Source organism: Benincasa hispida, chromosome 4 (assembly GCF_027475165.1).
Source record: "Benincasa hispida cultivar pf3 chromosome 4, pf3_genome.v1.1, whole genome shotgun sequence".
Taxonomy (NCBI): domain Eukaryota; kingdom Viridiplantae; phylum Streptophyta; class Magnoliopsida; order Cucurbitales; family Cucurbitaceae; genus Benincasa; species Benincasa hispida.
Genome location: NC_143481.1, coordinates 9,089,117 through 9,112,658, shown reverse-complemented (window position 1 = coordinate 9,112,658; position 23,542 = coordinate 9,089,117). Strand labels below are relative to the sequence as shown.

Here is a 23,542-nt window from a genome sequence, read left to right as displayed (position 1 = left end):
TTTTATATTAAAAAAAAAACTTCTCAAAATTTTAGGATGTAAACGGCAGCATGAACATAGTTTAGTGAAAAACAAACATTAATAAAACTTTTTAAAATAGCTACCATGCAAAGTAAAAAACTCAAATATAATTTACATAGTTAAATTACAAAATTAATTTTTAAACCTTCAAGTTTTTAGGTATGTGGAGTTCATAAACTTAATTAAAGGACTGATATGCCATTTCACCATCTATTTGTATATAATTATTTTCAAACTTACAATTTTGTCAATGTTGTAGGTCACTGACCTATTCAACAATATTTAAAAATTTAGAGATTTATTAGACAAAAAAATTAAAAATTTAATATAATAAATTAGTTATTTTTTTAAATTTAGAAAATGTTACGTAGACACACAATTGGAAGCTAATGGATCTAATATTTTTAAGGTGGGGATTTTTTCTTAAAAAAAAAAAAAAAAACCCATTTATAATTTTAAAAAAAAAACAAAAAGATCATATACGAAGGGCAAATTGGTCATGAATCAAAGAAAATTTGGATTGCATAAAAGCAACTACTCACGTTAATTACATCATTATAGAAACAAGACAAAAAGGGAAATTAGGTAAAAGACAAATCCTCTATTTTTGGAAAAGTTTGTAAATAAAAGAAATAATGGGCCAAATTTTGAAAAAGAAGCCATTGATGGGTTCTCTCAAGTATAAAAAGGAAAATTTTAAAAAAGAAAAGAAAAAAAAGAAAAGTGAAAGACAGAAGATTAAGGCGGGAGGTTAGGATTAAGAAGGAAGGCGATAAGTTGAACCTCGGGAGGCAGACCAGAAGTCAGCAACTTCAGAAAATCCACCATTAATGAAAATCCTTAATCCTTGTTTTTGCTTTCTACCCAACAAAACTAATCATCCAACGCTAAAAGATAAGACGGAATCCAAGAAAAAGTACACACAAACGCAGAGAAATACGATACAAATACATAATTCCTTCCACTCCAAACCGTTTCTGCGCACAAAGCCAACATACCCAACGTAATCCTTCATTTTTTATCCTTCCTTCCAACCCCTTTTGATCCTCAATCATGGCGGATCTCTACGGAACTTCCCCTTCTTCTGATGTTGTGGGTTTGCCCCATGACCCTGAAGATTTCTCTTCTTTCATCAATCACCATCTTCAAACCACTACTTCCTCTGCTTCTTCCCCTTCTTGCGTCTCCTTCAAGAACAAGTTCATGCCCTTGTTGCATTCTCAACCTCCTTGGCACTCTCCGCCGATGTTTCCTCGCCGACCGGATTCCACCTCTGTTCCTGGTGTGTCCTGCATGCTCGATGTCCCCGAGGATCGGCTTCAGTCCAGTCGTGTTTTGAACCACGCTTTGTCGGATTGTAGTGTTAGGGATGTGAGATTTGCTGATACTTCGTATTTGGCTGTCAACTCCACTTGTGGCGGCGTGAAATTGTCGGATCCTGGCGATTTCATTAAAGAAAATTCGGACAACGCGTTTTCTTCCTCCGGCGCTGTCGATTCCGATTCGAATACGCCGTTGAAGAGAAGGGGTCTATCGTCTGAAAATGATCTTGGGGATTTCAGTTGCGATAGCGAGGTAATTTGTTACAATTGCTTCTTGTTTTCTCAGTTTTCACCATTTTTTTTCCAGTACCCAAATGAAGATTCTGCTTATCCTCGAGTTAATTCGACCATCTTTTAAAGGGTGGGGATGTGCCGGAAGTTCCATCCAGTACTGATCTGCCTCGAAATTCGTCCAAGAGAAGTAGAAGCGCTGAGGTCCATAATATGTCGGAGAAGGTCAGTTTCATTTTGGGTCCCCGATTTCTTAGCATTCTCGTCTTTAAGTTTAGACTAAGAGGCGTTTGGTTGCTTAACTTTTGCTAATGTTGTTGGTGAGTGGGCCAGAGACGAAGAAGGAGGATCAATGAGAAAATGAAAGCCCTTCAGAACCTAATTCCCAATTCAAACAAGGTATGTTCGTCAAAATTCAAGATTATGACAGTTTCACTTTTAAGTTTATGGAGTTACAATGAGATTGTGCTTTGACAGACGGACAAAGCTTCAATGTTGGACGAAGCAATTGAGTATTTGAAGCAGCTTCAACTTCAAGTCCAGGTGGGTGTCCTTTTTTTTTTTTCTTTACTGATTTTGTTTTGTATGCATATGGACCTGAGAATTTGATCACGTTTTCACTTTTCTTTGATATGGACTCATCTCTCTTTATATGCACTCGTTCGTTTTTATTGGGTACTAATTACAAATAGTCCATGAATTTGGGCCACAGAATCTTATGTGCTGATATATCAAAAAGTAATGTTCTTTTTGTCCACATGATATGAATCAAATGTGCCTGAACATCTTGATTTAGGGTTGCAAACCAATCAGAGAACTTCGAATATCCAAACAGTTGCATCCTAGTTTTATTTGTGGCCAAACTTTACTAGAGAAAAGCCACTTGATTATGAAATTTATTGACTCTCGAGTGTTGATAATTTTCTAAATCCATAGTTCTGCTTGCCATTGTTATTCCAGCAAAGGTCTAGGAGTTCTGTTACTCATTCCGAGAATTACTGGGATATTTTCAGCTGAAAAAGGCTGAAGATCTCCTCCTTCTACGGCCACTACCACTTTTTGTCGATTACTTTTCACTCTCTTTGTTACTGTAAGATGATGTCTAGTTTGACCTTTTCCTAGCATAACCAAAATTCTACTTATCAAGAGAAGATGGTTTGTGAAGTAAAGGTTTTCTCCTAGCATAACTTACGTTTGAGAATGATATAATTCATGGATTTTGACAGGTGCAATCTCGGAAATGAGGTGCAGAAATACTACCTCTCTCGATCATTGTTTAGTTAAAAAATTTCCCTGTTTCCGTTGCTCAGTTCCGGTTTATATTGAAATTGATAGAACTTGAATATATTAAACTATAAACAATAATGGAATTACGAGAAACTAAGTGTTCGATGTATTTGGACCCTCCCAATCTTGAGAATACTCCCTAGCCCTAATGCATTTCACCACATATTATCTATCTCCCACCTCCTCCACTTGTTGTATTTATAACCAAACTTCTCTAACAAACTCCTTGACTTATGTTAATATGCCCCCACTACTCTAATTATTTACTAATAGCATTCCTATCATATGCATGTTATGTGAGGTCTGGAGCTAGTGAGAGCTTGTTCCATTTTTTTCCTTTTGGTCCACGAAAGTGGTCATTGTTTGATGGACATATTTAAACTTGCTATCGACGACGTTTGGCTTTGCAGATGTTATCAATGAGAAATGGCTTGAGTTTGCAACCAATGTGCTTGCCAGGAATGCTGCAGCCAATTCAACTACCTCAGATGGGGTTGGACTTTGATGTAGGAAATGCATTTCTAACATCCAGAAGAGGAATAGACACATCGTCTACTAGGAATGAAGGGTGTCCTATGCAATCTACATTCAATCTTTCCAGCAAATGTAACCTTTCAGATCAGTCAGTTGCCATCCCTTCTGTACCAAACAACTCAACTTCAGAGACGGCTTTCGGTTTTGAACCTGTGATTCAGGCTTACAATGCGGAGTTTGACCTTTCCTCTGATTTCAAGGTGACAAAAATAATAACATTAACCAACTTCTTTCTGGGTTAGTGAAATTGGTACCAACTATTTTTCTTTGCAAACATGTAGGATGCCCAACCAGCTGCACGGTTAGATTGCGCTCAAACAGGGGAGGAGTCAGCAGAAGCATCTTAGTTGTAGTCCTGTGCAGGATGCTGCTCACTAGAGTATGGCCTTTTTAATGAAGCAATTCCTTTCCTTGTGGATTTTCAACTACAAACATTACAGAAACTACAAAAAGTTCTATTTTTACACTTACCATAAATCTATTGTAGAATAGGTTTAACAACATAATCTTGATATTTATCCTTCGACTCTATTTTTAAGAAACATCTTCTTCAAGTAATAGAATAGGCAAACATAGAAATGCAGAAATCTACCTCTTCTGCTTTATCTGAAAAGAAAGGTGATAGAAGCTGCCAAATGTTTTTGGGAAGAAGCAAAAAATGGTGGTCCTTCCTTACCTTACCATTTACCAATTTGAAGCACTATCTGTACTCATTGATGTGAAGTAGATCAATTATTTTGCCATGTAATGATGTCAAGAAATGAAAACAAAAAATATGTCTGTCTCTTTGCAGGATATTTTGAGATAAATATCCTTTTATAATATATGATAATATCAATTTAACTTTGTTCATATGCTGTTTGGTAACTTTGTTCTTTTGAATTCCATCATTTATATAAAAACACCCTCGAGGACCAGATTCTTCCCTTAGTGAGACTGACCCAAAATAGGGACAAATTGGGCCAAGTTGATGTGAATTCTTATACGATATATAAGAAAGGGTAAAAGGTAAAAGGTAAAGGGTAAAGAGTAAAGGGCAAATACATATGAATGATTAAAGATGAATTTTGGTGGCCTTCTGGAAAAAGGGAAAAGAAAAGGTTGGGGGTGCCCTTAGAAAAAGGAGGGTCTGCAGCCTCTACAGTAGTCAAACTCTATTTTATCGGGAGAGGTAATTAATTATGTTTCATTGACTGACACTCTTTATTATTAGTTATTACTTAACTACTGAGCTACCCATTATTATTTTCATTATTATTGATTAAAGCACTAAGCAGGCAGGCAGATAGGTAGAGTGAGTTCTTTTCTTTAATCAACAGGACTAATTTCTTTTTATTTTTTATAAGTTGAAGAACAAAATTTGTATTGAACTTAACCCTTGACTATCGTATAGGTCTGTAAATTCTTAATTTTAAGTACAATAAGTTTTTATAACATGTCGCATAGGGTTTTAAACTTTCAATTTTTGTGAATTAGAATTTAAAATATTAGGGTCTTACTCATAAATTTATATTGTTTGAGGACTAGTTACACATTTTTATAAGTTTAAGGTTTTATTAAATATAAATGAAAAGCTTAGGATCTGTTAGACAAAAAATGGTGTAGGTTTAAGGGATAAGCTGTCATTTGACAATTTTTTAATGATTTTTTGGGGTGATACTTGTTGATAATTAATAGACTGTTTGATAAAGTTTTCGTTTTTTGTTTTTTTTTTAGAACTAGAAATAAAAATATGTTTGACAACTGTTTCTTGTTTCTTAAAAAAAAGAAACATAAACATAAATCAAGAATAAAAAATATATATTTATTTGATAACAATTTCTTATTTCTTGTTTCTCGTTTCTTATATTTTTTTTACTTTACCTTTTCTCTTATTTTATAATTTAAATATAATTTACTTATGTAAAATAAATATATAAAACATGCTTGAAAAATATTTAAAAATAATTATAAAACATTTACATTATCAAATACCCATAAGTCCTGAAGTAAGATGAATAACTATAATACAAATATTTTTATCATTTATATATTGCTAAAGTTTAATTTGCAATATTATTTTTCACTCAAGTTATTTGTTTATTTTTCGTTTCTTGTTTTCTCTTCTTCTTTTTTTTTTTTTTTCAGTAATATAATATGTATATAAAAAAGATATGTCATACATTCAATATCAAAAAGAAATTATAAAAAAAATTATATAATCTAATTGAAATACGTTTCAACGCACAACTAAATATGAAAATAACTTGTATCTATCCTTCAAATGTTGTACAAATTTGATCGACAATGTCAAACTCTCACTCGAGCGATTGTCTTAAATGATTTCAACTTACATCTATCTCAATTATACTATTCTACAAAATTTAAAATTTAAAAATTAAAAAAAATTACATATTGAAAATTAAAATAATATATAAATCTAAATACTAAAAAAATATAAAGAAAAATTAAACTAAGATATGATAAATAACAACAAAACAATACAATATAAAAACAAAGAATTAAAAAAAAAAAGTTAAGAAATAAAATAAATAAAAACAAAAGAATATAAAAGAACAAAAGGGCAAACAAAAATTGCATTAGGTGGGATTCAAACTCAAGACTAGAGGAGTAAAAAGAATGATTGTCTAGGCACCTTGTACCTATTGGAAAAAAAATGTGAGATGGTTCAAATGTTTGGACAGTTAAATATATATAACAATAGAAATAAGAGAACCTACTTTTTAGTTTCTTAATGTTGGCTCTATTTTTAAAAACGTTTTTCAAATTATAGTTACAAGAAACAAAAATGGTTATCAAACAAATTTATTTTTTAAAAAATGAAAAACAAGAAACATGAACATTATCAAATGAGTCCAAAATGATTAATCAACTGATACATTTTCTCTATTTGAGAATTTCACGTCTAATTTTCTAGTAATATGTTATAAAATAAAGATAAATTTTTATTTTTCACGTCGAATTGTAATACAGAACTTTCTTATAGAAATGACTTTATTTTTCTACAATCATAAAATGTTTGAATATTTTCGTACAAAACTCAAAATTATTTGTGTGGATATATTTTCTATCTATCATATCATATAAAGAAACAACAAGTCTAAAGAAAAAGCAATCACAACAGCTATAAAGCTCGTATATTTATCTATGAGTCAAATAATTACTAATTTTGGGTTTAGAAAGTTGTTCTTTTATTAATATAAGCTTACATTTTTTTAAAAAAAAATCACCAATGAACTTGTTATGACTTTTTTTTTTTTTTAACAAGGCCACTTTAATTTATGAATGATACCATCGCATGCCAACAAAATTTAAATTCTTTACTTTAAATGAAAAAGTCATCTTTAAATATAATATTTTAAGTATGTATGTTAAAACGAGTATAATTAAATTGACATAATGTTCGTGTTATAATTTTGAAGTTAAGATATTCAATTGGTTTAAAAAAATTATATATGTATAGAATACAATGATCTAAAAAGAAAAAAAAAAAAATCTTTTGAAAAAAAATGTATTTTTTTAATAATTAGGAATAAGGAAAGTGGTAGGGACACCTAGATGATTCCCCCAACTTTTTCATTTCTTAATCGGTTTTTGTTTGAGAAATAAAATAATGTCTACTATTTCTTGGGAAAAAAAAGAAGCAAAACCTAGATGATAATTCCCTATTTTACTAAAAAATAAGTGGGAAATTTTTTTTAATGCCAAGGGACCAATATGTCAGAAGTTTAAATACCTAACTTTCATTTGGTTGAGTTAAAAGAAAAGGGAAAAAACCCGTAAAATTCCAAAATTTTGTTTATCTTTTTTATTATTATTTGAGTAATATTTATCTTTATTATTATTATTTTTTAATATTTGACTTACTTTTATGATCACAAAAGCATAAAAGACAATTTATTAATAATTTAAAAAATTGAACGCGTAAAAACCAATAGAAGTATTACCAAAGTTCCCTAAAGTCTACACCCAGAATTTTAGAATATTTCTAAAAAGCCAAATGAAAAGAGGCATATAAATAAACAGCGTCATATAGTATTTTCAAATATAGGTCGATGTTAAATAAAAATAATAATAAAAACCAAACTTAAGGTAAAAACAAAATAAATTACAAATTACATTTAGCATGAGAAAAGTCAAACTAATGCTATATTAGTAAAAATATGATACACAATGGTTTTAGAATTGCATATTAAATTCATATTTTCCGTAAAAAGAAAGGAGGAGAAGCTAAACTTATTTACCAAAATTAAAATAAAAAAATAGAATAACTTCGACCTCGTTTTATAATTATTTGATTTTTTATTTTAATTTTTTTAAATTAAACCTATATCACTCACAATTGTTAGAATGATTTGCATCTTTGATTGAATTCTTAATCAAATTCTAAAAATAAAAATAACTTTTTGAAAACTATTTTTTTAGTTTTCAAAATTTGACTTGATTGTTTAAACCAAGATAATAAAGGAAGAAATTTGGAGGTGAAAGTAGTATCTAATGACTTAATTTTCAATGTTTATTCAACACCTAAGAAAAAAATAAAACAAAATTACAATGGTACTTTGTAAGTAATTAAGTAGTCTTGATCTATGCTAAAATTAATTAAACACTACATATTTTTTTTGAATTTCTCCTTTTCTGTTCTTTTAATACGAAGTCCGTGATCACTATCTTTATATATACCAACAAATTACTTTGAATTAAAAACTTTACCAATTACACTATCATTATTGTATTGTAGCAATACGAATCAGATACTACAAAAGGTGTTTGTCACTACTATGTGTTTCTGAACAAATGGGTTAGTTCATCAATTCATTTGCATATTTTATAAGGCTAATGATCAAACAAACACAATTCAAGCAGTTTACTTACTGAAAAAACAGCGTATAAAATAATGGAAGAGAAAGAATCTGAAACGAAAATGAAAAAAAAAAAATGGAAGCCCACCTCAAATTCAGAAATGATTTGTAACTTACCGTGGAATTTCAGCTAAGCCACAGCGGGGAAGAGGGGTCAAAAAATGGATTGGCTTTTATAGGGTTTGTTGGTTCTTCTTCTTCTCCATTGTTGAAGTTTGAAGTCCCATCATGCCAGCTCTCTCTCTCTCTCTCTCTCTTTTCTCTCTCGCTGTGAACCCCACTGAATGAATGAGTGGAATGTGCAGTTTAGTTTCTTGTCTTCATTTTTTCGATTTATTGTATCCTTGCTTTTGCCACTCAACTGATTGAGTGATTGTCCTCCTCCTTCTGTGGCTGTCTCCGCGAGAAAAACAGTCTTGAGGGGTTTGTAGAACAAGGGTGGAGAAGGTGGAGAAAGGAAGAAAAGGGAAGGGGAAAAATGTCTAATTATGCCTTCTTGAATGACCAGCTCTCGAAGCGGACCTCCATTTTCGGTTTGCGCTTGTGGGTTGTTCTGGGTATTTGCGTTGGTGCCGCCATTGTTATCGTTCTGTTCCTCATCTCGCTTTGGTTCACTTCCAGGCGTAACAGTTCTAATAAATCTAAACCCTCGCAGAACCCCATTATCCCAAATGTGTCTAAAGAAATCCAGGAAATACGAATCGACCATTCTCGGAACCCAACTCATTCTGACCCTAAAGTTCAATTAGCTTCTAACCCCGAGCCTTTGCCGGAGGCAGAGCCTTTAGCGATGCTGCTTCAGACGGAAGAAGGAAGCCCACCTAGTGGTCGCCATAGAATTCACATTGAAATTGGTAAGGACCACCGGATTTCGTACCCGGAGAGAGGTGGCGGTTCGTCCCATGGTAGCGGAGAGGCTCGGTCTGGTGATCAGGCATCAATGGCTGTGCCGGAGGTTTCGCATTTGGGTTGGGGACATTGGTACACTCTCAGAGAGCTCGAGTATTCTACTAATAGTTTTGCGGATGAAAATGTAATTGGTGAGGGTGGATATGGTATCGTGTACCGTGGTGTTCTTGAGGACAACACTGTGGTTGCTATAAAAAATTTGCTCAACAACAGGTTTTTCTTCTCATTTTGTTTCTTTTTCATACGGATCCTTATGATTTCTCGTAGTTATGTCATTATAATACGAGCACTGATCTTATTTTACAAGGATCCACTACTGAATTTGATACATTATGTTGTTGCATTGGAAGAAATTTTATGCACTATTTCTTGTCATCAGAGGACAGGCTGAGAAGGAGTTTAAGGTTGAAGTGGAAGCAATTGGACGTGTGCGCCACAAGAATCTGGTGCGTTTGCTCGGCTATTGTGCTGAAGGAGCTCACAGGTATTCTGATTTTCCTCCAAATTAATCCTGTAGAAGCTAAGAAATTGCATAAATGAGGAATTTTTCCATATGTAAAACACTCTCTAGAGGATTTGAGAACATGTGTGCATTCTGCTTGTCTTGTTGTAGGATACTTGTCTACGAGTACATTGATAACGGAAACTTGGAACAGTGGCTTCATGGAGAAGTTGGACCATGTAGCCCTCTCACATGGGACATTCGAATGAATATAATTGTTGGAACAGCGAAAGGGTATGCTTTACATTGTGTTTGCTTTCCCTATTTTGGTTGTAGATAAGTTATGTTCTGCAGGTTTTCCCATGGTTATGACTTCATGAAATCACAGGTTAACATACCTCCACGAGGGGCTTGAGCCTAAGGTTGTTCACCGTGATATCAAGTCAAGTAACATTTTGCTTGACAAGCAGTGGAATCCAAAGGTCTCTGACTTCGGCCTGGCAAAGCTTCTAGGCTCAGAGAGGAGTTATGTGACAACTCGTGTGATGGGAACTTTCGGGTTAGTTTAAGTTCTAGTGTGAAATGTGTCACTTGATTTTTAATTTGAATCCACGATCCTGACGGAGTGAACTTATGTGTTGCCATCTGGGGTTGTGTTGTAGATATGTAGCTCCAGAATATGCAAGTACTGGCATGTTAAATGAAAAAAGTGATGTATATAGTTTTGGTATCCTCATTATGGAGATAATTTCAGGGAGAAATCCAGTAGATTATAGCCGCCCTTCAGGAGAGGTTTGTTTTCACTCATCCAGACTATTTGTTATTGCATTACTAGGGCCCTATACAGGCTCCTATTTTCACCCTTAACTTTTCATGGTCAATCGGTGGATCTAACTTTCAGGTCAACCTAGTTGAATGGCTTAAAACAATGGTTAGTAATCGAAATGCAGAGGGGGTTCTGGATCCTAAGTTGCCTGAGAAGCCTTCAACAAGGGCACTTAAGCGTGCTCTTTTAGTAGCCTTACGCTGTGTGGATCCTAATGTTCAGAAAAGGCCTAAAATGGGGCACGTAATTCATATGCTTGAAGCTGACGAGTTTCCTTTCCGAGATGTGAGTTAATTACATTTCTACTATACTTCAACCAACTTTGATCTGTGGAATACTATCTTCGTTCCATAAAATTGTTTGCTTCTTTTAGTCTTTATTTAAAAAGTATTTAAAAAAGAATCATTGAATGAGTTGTTTAACCTAGAAGATTGTCGTTCATTTGCTTTAAATTCTGTCCCTGGTGTTTCTTCTTTCCACATCTTATGATCCAACATTGTCTCTCCTCAATGTTTTAGGATCGTAGAGTGGGACGGGAACCAGGACGATCACTACTGAAGGAAAAGCTCATGGAAAGGCTTGTGAGTGAATCTGGAGAGAGCAGTGGATATGAAAGTGGAGCGACCCAAGCAAGCCGACATCTATGGAGAAAGCAAGAACTTGAAGAACAACAGCCTCGCGAACCTCACACTTTAAGGTGATGTTGCCCCCTTTCTTTCATATCATGAATGACAGGGAGGCTTCTGCATGAACTGGTATACCCAACTCACAATATGATCAATCAGGTCACAATCTATAATGTAAGGATCCCCAGCATTTCGTTCCTCAAATTGCTGGAAAGAATTCCTAAAAATTCCTTCCTCTGCAGTCTCTCCCTATTGTTGCACTGTATCAAACAATCTGTATAATGTTTTGTATTAATCTCTCTCAGTTTTGGGTTTCATTTTAATGGTCTTCACCAAAATTAGGTACCTGTAACTGTAACTATAACATTTGGAAGCATAGTTGACAAGTTTTTGGTTAAATCTTAAATCCTTAGCATTCAAGGACACAGTTGTACAACCTATAGAACAAATCCTGTTCAAGTAAGGTCGTGTTAAATCTTAAACCCTATAAGGTGGATTTACTGAAATGCCCTAAATTAAGGATGGTAAAGAGTCGAGATGAGTACGTTTTACCTTGAAGTACGGTGGGTGTGATTAGAATCAATTAGGGTCCTACTGAAGTTTGGTGGGTGTGTTTAGAATTAATTGGGGTCCTACACTTTCACGAGCATTACTGTTGAGGTGGGGACTTGGTTTTGTGTAGTAGGACCTTTATTTTTTTGGTTTACAGGAAAGGACTGTTGTGTGTTTGTATTTAGAATCTTGGACCACCCTCTTTTAAGTTCTTCTGGTACTGTTACTTGTATAAAGTTATAAGATTTCTTTTTTGCTTCTTACTTTTTGGCATTTCTGTTTTCTAGTTCCTAAAAAGCCTGAGTTACGGGTCACTGTTTTAGTCCCCCCCCCTCATATGTATGTGTGTGTGTGTGTATATAGGCACTTTGCTATCTTGAATCTTCATTTTCCTTTGCTCTTATGAATTTTGCACGTGTTGAGAGTAAATGCTAGTAAGGCAAATTTACACAATGATTGTTCTTTGTTTTTTTTAAGAACCCTTAATTGGATTTTAGACATTTAAGCATGGAAAAGATGAAAATTTTGTTATAAATGCACTTTCCTCTATAATTGTGATAGTAAAACACTCGGTAGAAGCACTCACAAATGCACCTTTGATCTGACATTTTTTCTTTCAAGTGTTTTTGGTTTGACTAGAGAATTGTCATGAGTTAAGCAGATAACTCACTTTTTGTTATATCCAGAACTTTTTTGAAAGTGATTTTGAAATGAACTCATAAACATATCAGTAATCTCATAATTTAGACTTTTGTTTTCAAATTATTTCTCGAAAAAAAGATTCATGCAATCTTGGGTCTGTTAGGTAGATAATTCAAATATGCATTATTAGGCCATTTAGATTTTGGACAACATTTAAATTGGCCATTGGAAAGTTTGCATCTATATTTTAGTTTGTTGGGAGGTGTGTGGGCACGAGCATTCAACAAGGGTGTCCCGTTGTGTGAGAAACGAGAGAGCTTGAATGTTGTAGTCGTCTGTAGAGTTTGCATCTATATTTGAGCTTCTTTTTTATTGTTGGAAAAAAAAAATGTTGTAGTCGTTTGTAGAGTTTAGATGGTCTATTTTGGTCATTATAGAAATTAATTTCGTGCAGAACTTGTATTAAAATGGTGAATTATTGGAGTTTCTATACATAATTTTAAAGTTTTAATGGTGGGTGAAGTAGCAAAATTTGGATAGATTCAACTTGTCAAATTTAGTTGTGAAACTGGATTTGCTTTCCTAATTATATTTAGAGATAGTAATTATTCTAGTTGAGCTTGATGTTTTCAAGTAGATTCAAACATTTGATATTGAATTCATATATTTATTAACATACATGATCATGTGACTAGGTTCATATATTTTTTTCGTCGTATAAGAGTGCTTAAAATGTATTATTAACAACTATTTAATTTAAAAAATAAGTCATTTGATCAATTCAGAAATGATACTCTATTTACTGAAGGTGGTGGACTACAGCTACAAAATAACCAGCAATAAAAAATAGTACCCACAGTAGTTTGAATGAGTAAATCAATCATTTGTGCATCGGAATGCTAACGATTGTTGCTTGAAAATGCTAGTTCTCGATCTACATATGGACTCTTAACGAGAAAACTTTATTGAATATAGATTCTTAGAACAAAAAAAAACATCATTAAGATAGAGATCAGATCAAGATTGGTTTCTAGAACAATTTAGATCACAAAACATTCAGACCAGTACAAGCCCAGAAGAACATCCTCAATTGTAAGTAATTGAATGTTACAGTTGCTTAAATAAACAGAATATAATTTGAACCAAATTATCTGAGAAATTATTTTGAGATTCTAAAGGGTGACCCCAATGTGAAACGTCTAAAAATTCTGCATCTCAGTCCAAAACTAAATTATAGCCCTTTTAAATGATATTAAAGTTTGGGAATTACTCCCTTCAAAACTAAATTATTGAAGGAAACAAAAATCGCCGGAACAAAGTCCAAAACTCTGGAGACATTTTCATCAACATCTGAAAAATGAAGAAAACCTTTGAGGTTAACCCAGCTTAAGCGCCACCAGATCCGTATTTCTTCCCGAAGACGATCACCTGCAACTTATCATAACCGGCAAGCACACCAGCACCAGCAACGGCACGGAGAATGTTAGCACCAGCACCCTTGAAGAGAGACTTGGCACCTTCGTTCTTCAATATCTGAGAGAAGGCATCCAATGAGCTCTTGTACTTCACTGCTTCACCAGACGTCATCATCATTCTTCTACGAACTGTGTCAATTGGGTAGGATGCAAGACCGGCACCATTGGTGATGAGCCAACCTAGGGCAAAGCTAGCAAAGAAGCTATCCTGCAGAGTGACAAAAACAGTAAAATTAATAAGAACATAGCAATTCAAACATTGGTTATATATTGGTGAACCCAATTACCAGCAGAAAACTACTGAAACCACCAGCAAACTGACCTGCATCTTCCCGGTCAACAAAACGGGCTTCAGAGAATCATACATTCCAAAGTATAAGCCACGGTACACGATGATGCCGACACAAGAGATGTTAAATCCACGGTAAAGACCAGCAATACCATCAGACTGCAATGTCTTCCTGTAGACATCAACCAGTCCATTGAATTGCCTTTCTCCACCTTTCTTGGCAGCTTTGGCATCGTTTGCCAATCGGGTACGAGCATAGTCAAGAGAGTAAACAAAAAGAAGGGATGAAGCACCAGCTGCACCACCGGATGCCAGATTGCCAGCAAACCATTTCCAGTAACCATCCCTGTCTTTCTTGAAGTTGAAAACTCTCTTGAAGTAATCCTTGAAAGCAAAGTTCAATGCCTGGAGCAAGTAACAACCACAAAACAATTAGCTCAAAACAGTTGAGAAAAGGAGATAAAATTAAACAAGGGAAGAAAATTACTCACTTGAGTGGGGAAATAACGGATGACATTGGCAGTGTTTCCTCTCCACAAGGAACCGAAACCCTCATCTTGGATTGTGCGCTTAAAACAATCACCAATACCCTTGTATGGCTCAGCCAAACGTCCAGATTTAATCATCTCATCTTGATTTTGAATTAAGAGTTTGACACGCTCAATTGGAGCAGCGGCTGTCTTGGACACAGCAGCAGAGACACCACCCATAAGAAAGTCAACCAAAAAGTGTCCTTTCTCCACAGGGGCAGCAACAAAAATGGGGGAGGCAGTTGAGGCAACCCTAGAAAGATCAGTTGTAGCAACACAGGATTGCACAGCAGGATATTGGAAAGCGGCATTTGTATAATTGCTAATTGATGCACGCCTCTGATAAAGTGTAGGGTTCCTAAAGCCATCGTCACAAGAACGGAAACCCGAAGCAACCCTCGACTGAAGGGAGAGCTGACCAGCAACCTTTTGATAGATGGTGGGATGTTGAACCTGATCAGCCATGGCTACTTCTTCCCTGCAATAATTCCCGATGTCCTGATCAGATGAGAAACTCTAATTTCAAATTTAAAACAAGGGCTCCCACAGAGACACTACAGTGATGGGCCAAGACCATAGTTTTAGTCGGGCGACGGCTAAAAAAGAAAAATGAGATTTATACAGAATCGAGGAACAAAGTTAAAAATTTAAGCATCTTTAAATATGACAAAACGTGGACTATCTAAATCTTCATTGAAAACAGAGCTGTAATGACAAACGCCAAGGATTGATAAATAGCAACACCAGACGAGTTTGAGAGATCATTACCAAGGCATCCGCTCCTCGACTGTGTTATATATAAAATATCAAATCGTCATAACAAAACATAATCAATAAGATAACAAAAAAACGTACACAAGCACACCATTAAGATCTGGCTCAAAGCATATAAACAACGGAGCATCCCTAAGAACACAGAATAGAATGATGACTAAAATTCGCTGATCTAGAGTAAAACAACGGGGGCAATCACTTGCTACCACACGAGACCTACTCACCCATAAGAGGCCATAGTCAATAATATCATGACAATATGAAAGGCTTAGAAAAATACAACTCATGAAAACAGATTTCGTTAACAAACTATAGTCTTGATCTGGAAATGAATATGAGAAGACTAACAGACGATAACAGAAAATTCACATCATCAGAGATACCGTTCACAAACTTCAACAGCAGAAATTCAGCAATAGTAAAAGTGAATAGTAATCAACCATATGGGGTATAATTAGGAAGGAGAGTATAACAACCAAAAAGAAAAAAAAAAAAAAAATCAGCCTACAGATCCCGATCTAGAAATGAATATGAGAAGACCAACAGACGAATCGGACTAACTGAAGCACATGAAATCGGGATTTATCAAACAGCGACGGATCAGATCCCAAAGTTGGGAAGAGAGACGAATAAGGATCGGTTTTACCAAAGACGAACCGATAAGAAAGTGAACGTATGAAGAACTAGCGGATCTGCGGATGAAACTGAGAGTGATCGAGAGAGAAATGATGGGATCTAAAAGAGAGAAAGAGGAGTATACCTTGTGAGAAACTGATGGCCGCGAGAGAATTTGGGAGGAGTCTGCCGCGGCTACAATGTCGCGTGGGAAGAATGCGAAAATTCAGGCGGAGAGAGGGTTTGGCGCTGCAACATAGGGTCGAATTAAAGGGTTTAAAATGGGCCGATAATGGGCCAGGTTGGGCCTCTACCTATCGAAGCCTTACCCATACGACTTTTCTACATTACATAAATGTTTTTTTTGGATATTCGTAACGTAGAGGAGAATAAGAGAAAAAATTTAAAAATATATTATATTTTTAAAATATTTACAAATATAGATGAATTGACTAGTCAATCTTTGATTTTTTTTTTTTTAATTTCTAATTTCGCCTTCATTTGTCTTATTTTGTTGTACAACTTTTTTTAGTCTTTTTATTTTATTTTTCTTTCTTCAGCTCTTACTTTTTTTATAAATTTTTTTTTTATTTTCTTCCATTTCTTCGATTTTTGCTTCTTCTCTTTTTTTATTATTTTATTTTCTTGTTTTTCTCCCATTTTTTGCTTCTTGTCTTTCTCTTTCTTTTTCTTTTTTAGTTTTTCTTTCATTTTTCCAGTTTTTGCTTCCTTTTTTCTATTTAATTTTCTTTCTTTTTCTTCCGTTTTTGCTTCTTCTCTTTCTCTTATTTTTAAAGTTTTTCTTTCCTTTATTTGAATTTTTTCTTCTTCACTTTTTTTCACAAGAGTTATGAGTCTAGTTCCATACGCATAACTTGAAAGTATTCAATTCATAAGTGACTTAACACCAACAAGCCAATCATTAAGTTTGATTATTATAACAAATAATAAATATAAATAGCAAATGAAAGTCTATCAGTGATAGCCACTAATATTTTCTATCATTAATAGCTTAATCTTTGATTATATTTTCGTAGTTAATAGCCACTTGTAGAAATTTATCATTGATAGCCAACTTAGTGAATTTAATTAATAAAGTTGAATCTCAAACTAAAATGTAAGTAGAATGCCTAGAAATTATCACTAATAGAATATTTATCAGTGATAGAAGCTATCATCCAAAAGAAAAGAGACTTATAAATGTTTGGGAAGAACAAGAAAGGGGCAAAAAGGTGTTTAGTGGTTGTGATTGATAGAAGCTACTACTAATAGCATGTTACCAATGATAGGAGCTAATACTAATAACATGTTATCGATGATAGAAGTTATCTGATAACACTTTATCGATGATAGAAGCTACCATTGATAGCATGTTATCAGTGATAGTCACTGATAGCATGATATCAGTGAGATCGTTGATAGCATCTTATTAGTGATGTTGTCAGTGAAAGAAGCTATCACTGATAACCACAATATGAGTAATGTTAGTAATATCGGTGATAAAACTTAAGTGATATCCATATATCGAGTTTCTTTCAAAGGTGATAACCAGTTATAGAAATCTATCATTAATAGCCTTAAGTATTAATATTTCAAGGTTGATTCTAATTGATGAAAGTCTATCAGTGATAATGACTGATAGCTATTATCAGTGATAGCCATGATAAAAGATTATTAGTGATAACTACTATGGTAATCAAAGTTATTAGTCTTTTTTCAAAGTTGATCACTATTTATAAATCTATCATTGATAGCCACTAGCCTTAATAGTAATATTTCAACGTTGATTCCAATTGATGAAAGTGAATCAATGATAGCTAATAATAATTGATAGCAAATTAAAAGTTAATATTTCAAGATTGTATTAATTTTTCTAAAATTGAAAGCTATCGCTAATAGCAACTATCATCGATAGCAATTGATAGAAGCTATCAACGATAGCAGCTGATAGAACCTATCAGTGGTCATCACCGATAGCTGCTATCAGTGATAGTTTTTAATTTGAGAAAAATGGGAAGAAGCGAAAAAAAATGATGGCTAGGCATAGGTTTTTTAGTCTTTTATCATTTTTTGATCTATATATGCAATTATTTTATCCTTGTACTACATATTCTATTATTTTGGGCTTAAATTCTATTTATGCAACTAGCCCTTTTTTTACCTCCAATATTTTCATAAATAACTTAATGAGATTTTTTTTCCGACTATTACTAGGACTAGCTATAAAATATATGTGAGTGCACGTGACTAAAAATATTTACAACATCACTTCTGTTGATGAATTTTTAATAACAGATGAATATAGATTTTCTTAAGTTTAAATAATAAATATCTAACCTATGAATTAAAAATAATAAAATAATTAATGGCTAAAACTATATATATCTTATTTTAGGTTTATTCACGACAATGTAAAATGAATTTCACGTCTTTTTAAAAATATTTGGAACACTTGGAACATAAATTTTGATGATTACTGATTTTGCAAGCATAATTGTGTGATTCAAAAGGATTTATTTTCCTCCTACAAAAATAACACAATGCTTATTACACTATAAGAAATAAGTATCTGACGCCTAAATTCGTCAAGAAAGGCAACATGTTGGGAACTCATCTCCCGACGCACTTAAGGGTGTTAAGAGATTAGTCGAAAAATACCTATTGGGAGATAATCTCCTGATGCAGAAAGCTATGTCGTCGGTTGTTCATACGTACTCCTGATGCCATATATACACCATCAAGAGATACTCACGCCCGTCGATGTCAACACCACGCTAGGCATTGTACTATCTCTCAACAGTGTTTTGACGACATCGAGAGTATGTATGAACTCCTCATTCTACTAAACTTACTCTCGAAGATGGCTGACCCGTCGAAAGTTCGATACACTTTTTTTTTAAAATACTTCCATTACTTGTAATTATTTTTTATTTTGATTTTTGTACCTAAAACTTAGAACCAAATCAATAACAATTAAACAAATCGTTTTCATACGTTCAAATCAAATGAAGTCGTTGATAAATATTCTTTGTTACATAAAAGAGAGAGAGAAGTGTGTGTGGCTTTAAAAGGCACCTCCAAAAAGCATCAAATTTACCTCCAATATAATTAAACTTGAGATATTAGACCACATTATTATTAAGATTAAACCTAAGAAATCTCAACCCAACATTGAAAACTAATCTCAAACACAACTTTCAAGTCACACAAAAACTAACAATTACCAAAAAAAAAAAAAAAAAAAAAAAAAAACTTCATATACATAACAATTACAAAAAAAACTTAACAAAACAATAACAAACTTGGATAATTGAGGAATAATTTCAACCCAACACTCCAAAACACACAAAAACTACGAACTTTGATCACTCAGGAACAATTTCAACCGACCCCTCCAAGGAACAATTTCAACTAGGGGTGTACATGGGTTGGGTTGGGGGTATTTTCTGGACCAACCCAAAAATTCTGGTTAGTGGGATTGGCTACCCGAATAACCCAAATAGGGTACCCAACCTAACCCAACCCAACCCTTAAAATTCGAGTTGAGTTTGAGTTGGTTTGTCGGGTTGTGTTTCTTTTTTCTCCCTATTTTTGATAGATTAAGAAACCTTATAACAACCCAATCATTATAAAAACATTGATCCAAGATAAATATAAACGTAAAATAGTCTTTAAATAGTAATTGACATATCCATAATCCATAGTCACAAACATATCCGTAAATTAAGTACAATATATCAATATCTATGAAATCACATATCAATGAATCCATAGTTACTAGTTAGCCACAAACATAAAGTACAACATTAATAGAATACAATACATAACCACATAAGTTCTTAATCCTATAGAATTACATAACGACAACCAACGACTAAACTATGAACCAAACTTCTAAATCCACAATTTATTGCATCCCTAACATTCAATAAAAAAAAAGATATGTCATATAAGTATTCAACTTACCATGAAAATGGTCAACCCATGGAGTTTCATTTTTGTATTGTGATGGAGGGCTGGACATTATCTAGAAAAACAATATAAAGGTATATAATGCCATATAAAAATGCATAGTAAATTGCAACAAATGAATAAAAATTAGGTTGGAGGCACCACTTACCACTCTCAAATTTTTCACAAATCTCAATTTCTTCAAGCTGTGGAGGAAGATATAAAAAGGATGTTTTGCCACGGATCCAATTTTGTGTACAAATCAAAGCTTCCACTGTTTTAGGTGATAATGAACTTCTAAAGAATCAAGAATCCTCTCTCCTGTACTAAATGTTGATTCAGAAGCCATAGTAGATACTAGAACGACAAAAACATCTTGAGCAATTTTTGATAAAACTCGGTATTTATGGCCATTTAGTTTTCACCAATCTAGAACATCAAAATGATCACTTAGCTCTTCACAAGAGTTAGACCATTATCGATCCACATTATTCCTCAATTCTAAAGCATGTTTTTCTTCTTGTATTCTCTTGTATCGTGATAATATAAAACCACTCGGGTCAGTCTCAACAATAATTCCCAAACTCAATAGTCTTGAACTATCACTTAATTCAACTTATTCATAAACACAACTTTGGACACTCAAATCATCATCAAAGCCATCAACTTGTGATTTGTAAAAATTATACAAACATATCAAATAAGCTTCAATCCCATTAGCAAGAGCTTTAGCCATAGCGTCATCATAAATACTTTCAAAGCAAAAGCATACATAATCCAATTTATAATGTGGATCAAGCACCACAATTAGAAATACAAACTTATTAATTTTGTCAAATGAACCCCAAATATTTGTCATATTTTACCTTCATATTTACAGTCATAGTACGCAAAATAAAGTTATGTTCTTTGCTCTGACGAATTAAAAGCTCATTAATACCCCACATCTCATGAAAGTAAGAATTTGCAATTACTTATAAAGAACCACTTATCTTTGTAGTGACATCGTAAAATACCTTAAAAAACATGACAAACACTTCAATATTTTTCCAATTAGAATTACTTAGTGGCCCTACCCTCATCTTTCCATGATCATTTTTAGCAAAATAGTCCTGATAATCCAACTCCTCTTCCTTTAATATTTGAAAAGCTTTATCAAATTTGAGTGCATGCTCAAGCATAAGATAAGTAGAGTTCCATCTTGTTGCCATGTCCCAACAAACAAGAGCTTTGCATTCTATTTTCTCTTGCTCCACACAAGCTTTACACTTTGTCAATCTCTTAGGAGAGAATCTCATACCTTATAGCATTACGAACACTAGTGATGGAATCATACATTTCTTTCAAAACATCATTCACAATCAAGTTAATTATATGAGCAAAACATCTCATGTGTAACGATTCACCTTCCAAGACTAGGGTTTTCCAACTTCTAAGTCTTTTCTTAACATACGAAATAACCCCATCGTTTGAACTTGTATTATCAACAGTTGTGGAAATGACTTTATCAACCCCCCATTCCAACAAACAACACTCAATGTGCTTTAAATCTAGAGAACCAGTGAGCGGAAGAAAATCATTCCAAACTCCATTGTGAATGAATATACACATTTACAATCAAACAAACCAGTTATGCATCAAGGATAAAATTGCAACATGTTTCAAAGTTAAAAACAAAGGATCGAGTAAAACATACCTTTGAAGAATCCTTTCTTCTAGTCTTTCCTCGATCAAACTCGAACGCGTTGGTCAGCACGAATGCAACGAGCAAACTCAGCAAACATCACAAACTGGCAAATCCTTGATCACAATAGAGTAAAACTTGATTCTCGACCCTCGAACGAAACTTGACACCACCACTTGGCTACCTTGGTATTATCGGTGTGAAAATCCAGGAGGTATGGGCTCTGTATGGATTTGGGTAGAGGGATGGAGGAACTAGACGATCGAGTAGGTGGAAGAATGATTAAGCCTATCTATAGACTTGAGTACTCGATCGTTTAGTAATGAGTAACTATCGTATGGAAAAATTCGATCGATCGTTTACTCTCTCAACAAGTTATCTGATAACTTGATCTCTTTGCGCGTTGAATACAAAATGAAAACAATTTTCATCTTTTATCCAACAGTTGCCATAAACTGATTAAAACCTTCCACTAAGGTGGTTATTTGGAGAAAGACGAAAATCAATTATCTCATAATTAATTTATTATAAATAAATATAATAACTAATTTATCATATTATTTTTGTAACCTATAGTTTTAATATCACATCATATGCAACATATAAACCCTAGTTCTTTTTCTCCTTTATGGCATTTAATATAAATCATATTTATATTAATTCCTCAAATCATACAATGTATCAAATACATCAAATCAATTATATCATATATAATTGAACTAATTTAATTATATCACATATAATCAAATTCTCTCTTGTTAATTTGAACATTTCAAACTAACTTAAAATTAATTCTCAACATGAATCCATTGAGCTACCAAGAGGACTTTATGGACCTATAGCTTGAAGCTTCAACAGTACGTGAATAACTGACTAAACTCTTTAATCATGATATCCACCATCCGTTAACTGCCAGACACTCCACTTAAGATCGACAATTGCACTCTTCGCACTACATATATATTTTTGTGTCCATCAGATATAACCAATCAATAGTACGACGACCCTTCACAAATCGCTCGTAAGTACAGTTGGGCCAATTTACCGTTTTGCCCCTATAGTTACATTTAACTCCTTAAATACCAATGATTCCTTTAATGAACAATACATCATAGTCCCACTATGACTAAACCCTTCTCGGGCCAAGAGAAGGTGTGGTGCCACATTGTTCAAGCCTCAGAATCAGCCCTTAAGGGAGCAATTTATCTACTTACCCCTACTTTGGGGAAGGAGTGAATTCCGTCTTGTATAACTGAGTTCCTAGCTCTTCAATCAGACGAATCCCTAAAGTGGTAGGTTTGAGTCAGTGATCTGGCCACTCTCACCCATGCAAATCAAAGGACTATCTTCATAGGCAGGAGTTCACAACTCACTCAGGATTAAGGTCATGTTACCTATGGCCATCCTAGTGAAAAGAAAGTCTTTGTCATGAACGACGTTATAAAACGAGACTAAACATTTCGTTGTTCGGTCTTATACAAACTCCTTTGTATAGAGCATCCCCACTCACATGTCTAATACACGAATGATCAAGATCATACCATTTGTAGCATTTTACAACATTTATAATACCTACAAAGCGGGCCATACTCGTAGTGTCACAGGATAAGGTTTCCCTCTTTTATCCATATACTACAGACCATTTAGATTATCACTTAAAGCACGATCCACTTGTATGTCTCCACATATATGCTTAAGTTACAATGATAACCAGAAATCTTAGTTTATTGGTTTGTGATTAATGCAACTAAAATATCTCATATTTCATAGACTGAAGTGAATAAAATATCTCATATTATATATCACAAAACTGTTTGTTCATACAGATGTTTACAAACTACAGGACCCTTCGAGATTTAGGGCATTAATCCCAACAATCTCCCACTTGTCTTAAAGCTAGTGGAGTGTACAAGATAATCTCATTACAAGTACACAAAACAATAAATTAGGGCACAAAGGTCCAGTACAAC

At 33.7% G+C, this 23,542-nt stretch overlaps 3 protein-coding genes across 5 annotated transcripts; 2 read left to right on the top strand and 1 right to left on the bottom strand.

Moving 5' to 3' along the window:
* The first annotated feature begins 735 nt into the window (after positions 1-735).
* On the top strand, positions 736-4,247 carry LOC120075544 (uncharacterized). Its single transcript, XM_039029030.2, has 6 exons — positions 736-1,596; positions 1,704-1,799; positions 1,908-1,973; positions 2,052-2,117; positions 3,272-3,595; positions 3,677-4,247. Exons 1-6 carry the CDS (start codon positions 1,075-1,077, stop codon positions 3,740-3,742), a joined length of 1,140 nt encoding a protein of 379 aa, XP_038884958.1. The 5' UTR covers positions 736-1,074; the 3' UTR covers positions 3,743-4,247.
* A 3,943-nt stretch (positions 4,248-8,190) lies between these two features.
* Positions 8,191-11,483, top strand: LOC120075543 (putative serine/threonine-protein kinase At1g01540). The gene is made up of 7 exons (XM_039029029.2): positions 8,191-9,379; positions 9,546-9,650; positions 9,780-9,902; positions 9,997-10,167; positions 10,271-10,400; positions 10,510-10,719; positions 10,953-11,483. Exons 1-7 carry the CDS (start codon positions 8,736-8,738, stop codon positions 11,133-11,135), a joined length of 1,566 nt encoding a protein of 521 aa, XP_038884957.2. The 5' UTR covers positions 8,191-8,735; the 3' UTR covers positions 11,136-11,483.
* A 1,840-nt stretch (positions 11,484-13,323) lies between these two features.
* LOC120075787 (ADP/ATP translocase 1, mitochondrial-like) lies at positions 13,324-16,228 on the bottom strand. 3 transcript variants are annotated; one of them, XM_039029460.2, is made up of 4 exons: positions 16,083-16,228; positions 14,510-15,026; positions 14,052-14,423; positions 13,324-13,937 (listed from the first exon to the last, which is right to left on the bottom strand). In XM_039029460.2, exons 2-4 carry the CDS (start codon positions 15,011-15,013, stop codon positions 13,641-13,643), a joined length of 1,173 nt encoding a protein of 390 aa, XP_038885388.2. In that variant the 5' UTR covers positions 15,014-15,026; positions 16,083-16,228; the 3' UTR covers positions 13,324-13,640. The 3 variants fall into 3 exon arrangements, with proteins under 3 accessions (XP_038885388.2, XP_038885389.2, XP_090169080.1); XM_039029461.2 differs by having other exon boundaries at positions 14,510-15,046; positions 16,083-16,210; XM_090312954.1 differs by having other exon boundaries at positions 15,980-16,177.
* Between the last annotated feature and the right edge of the window lie 7,314 nt (positions 16,229-23,542).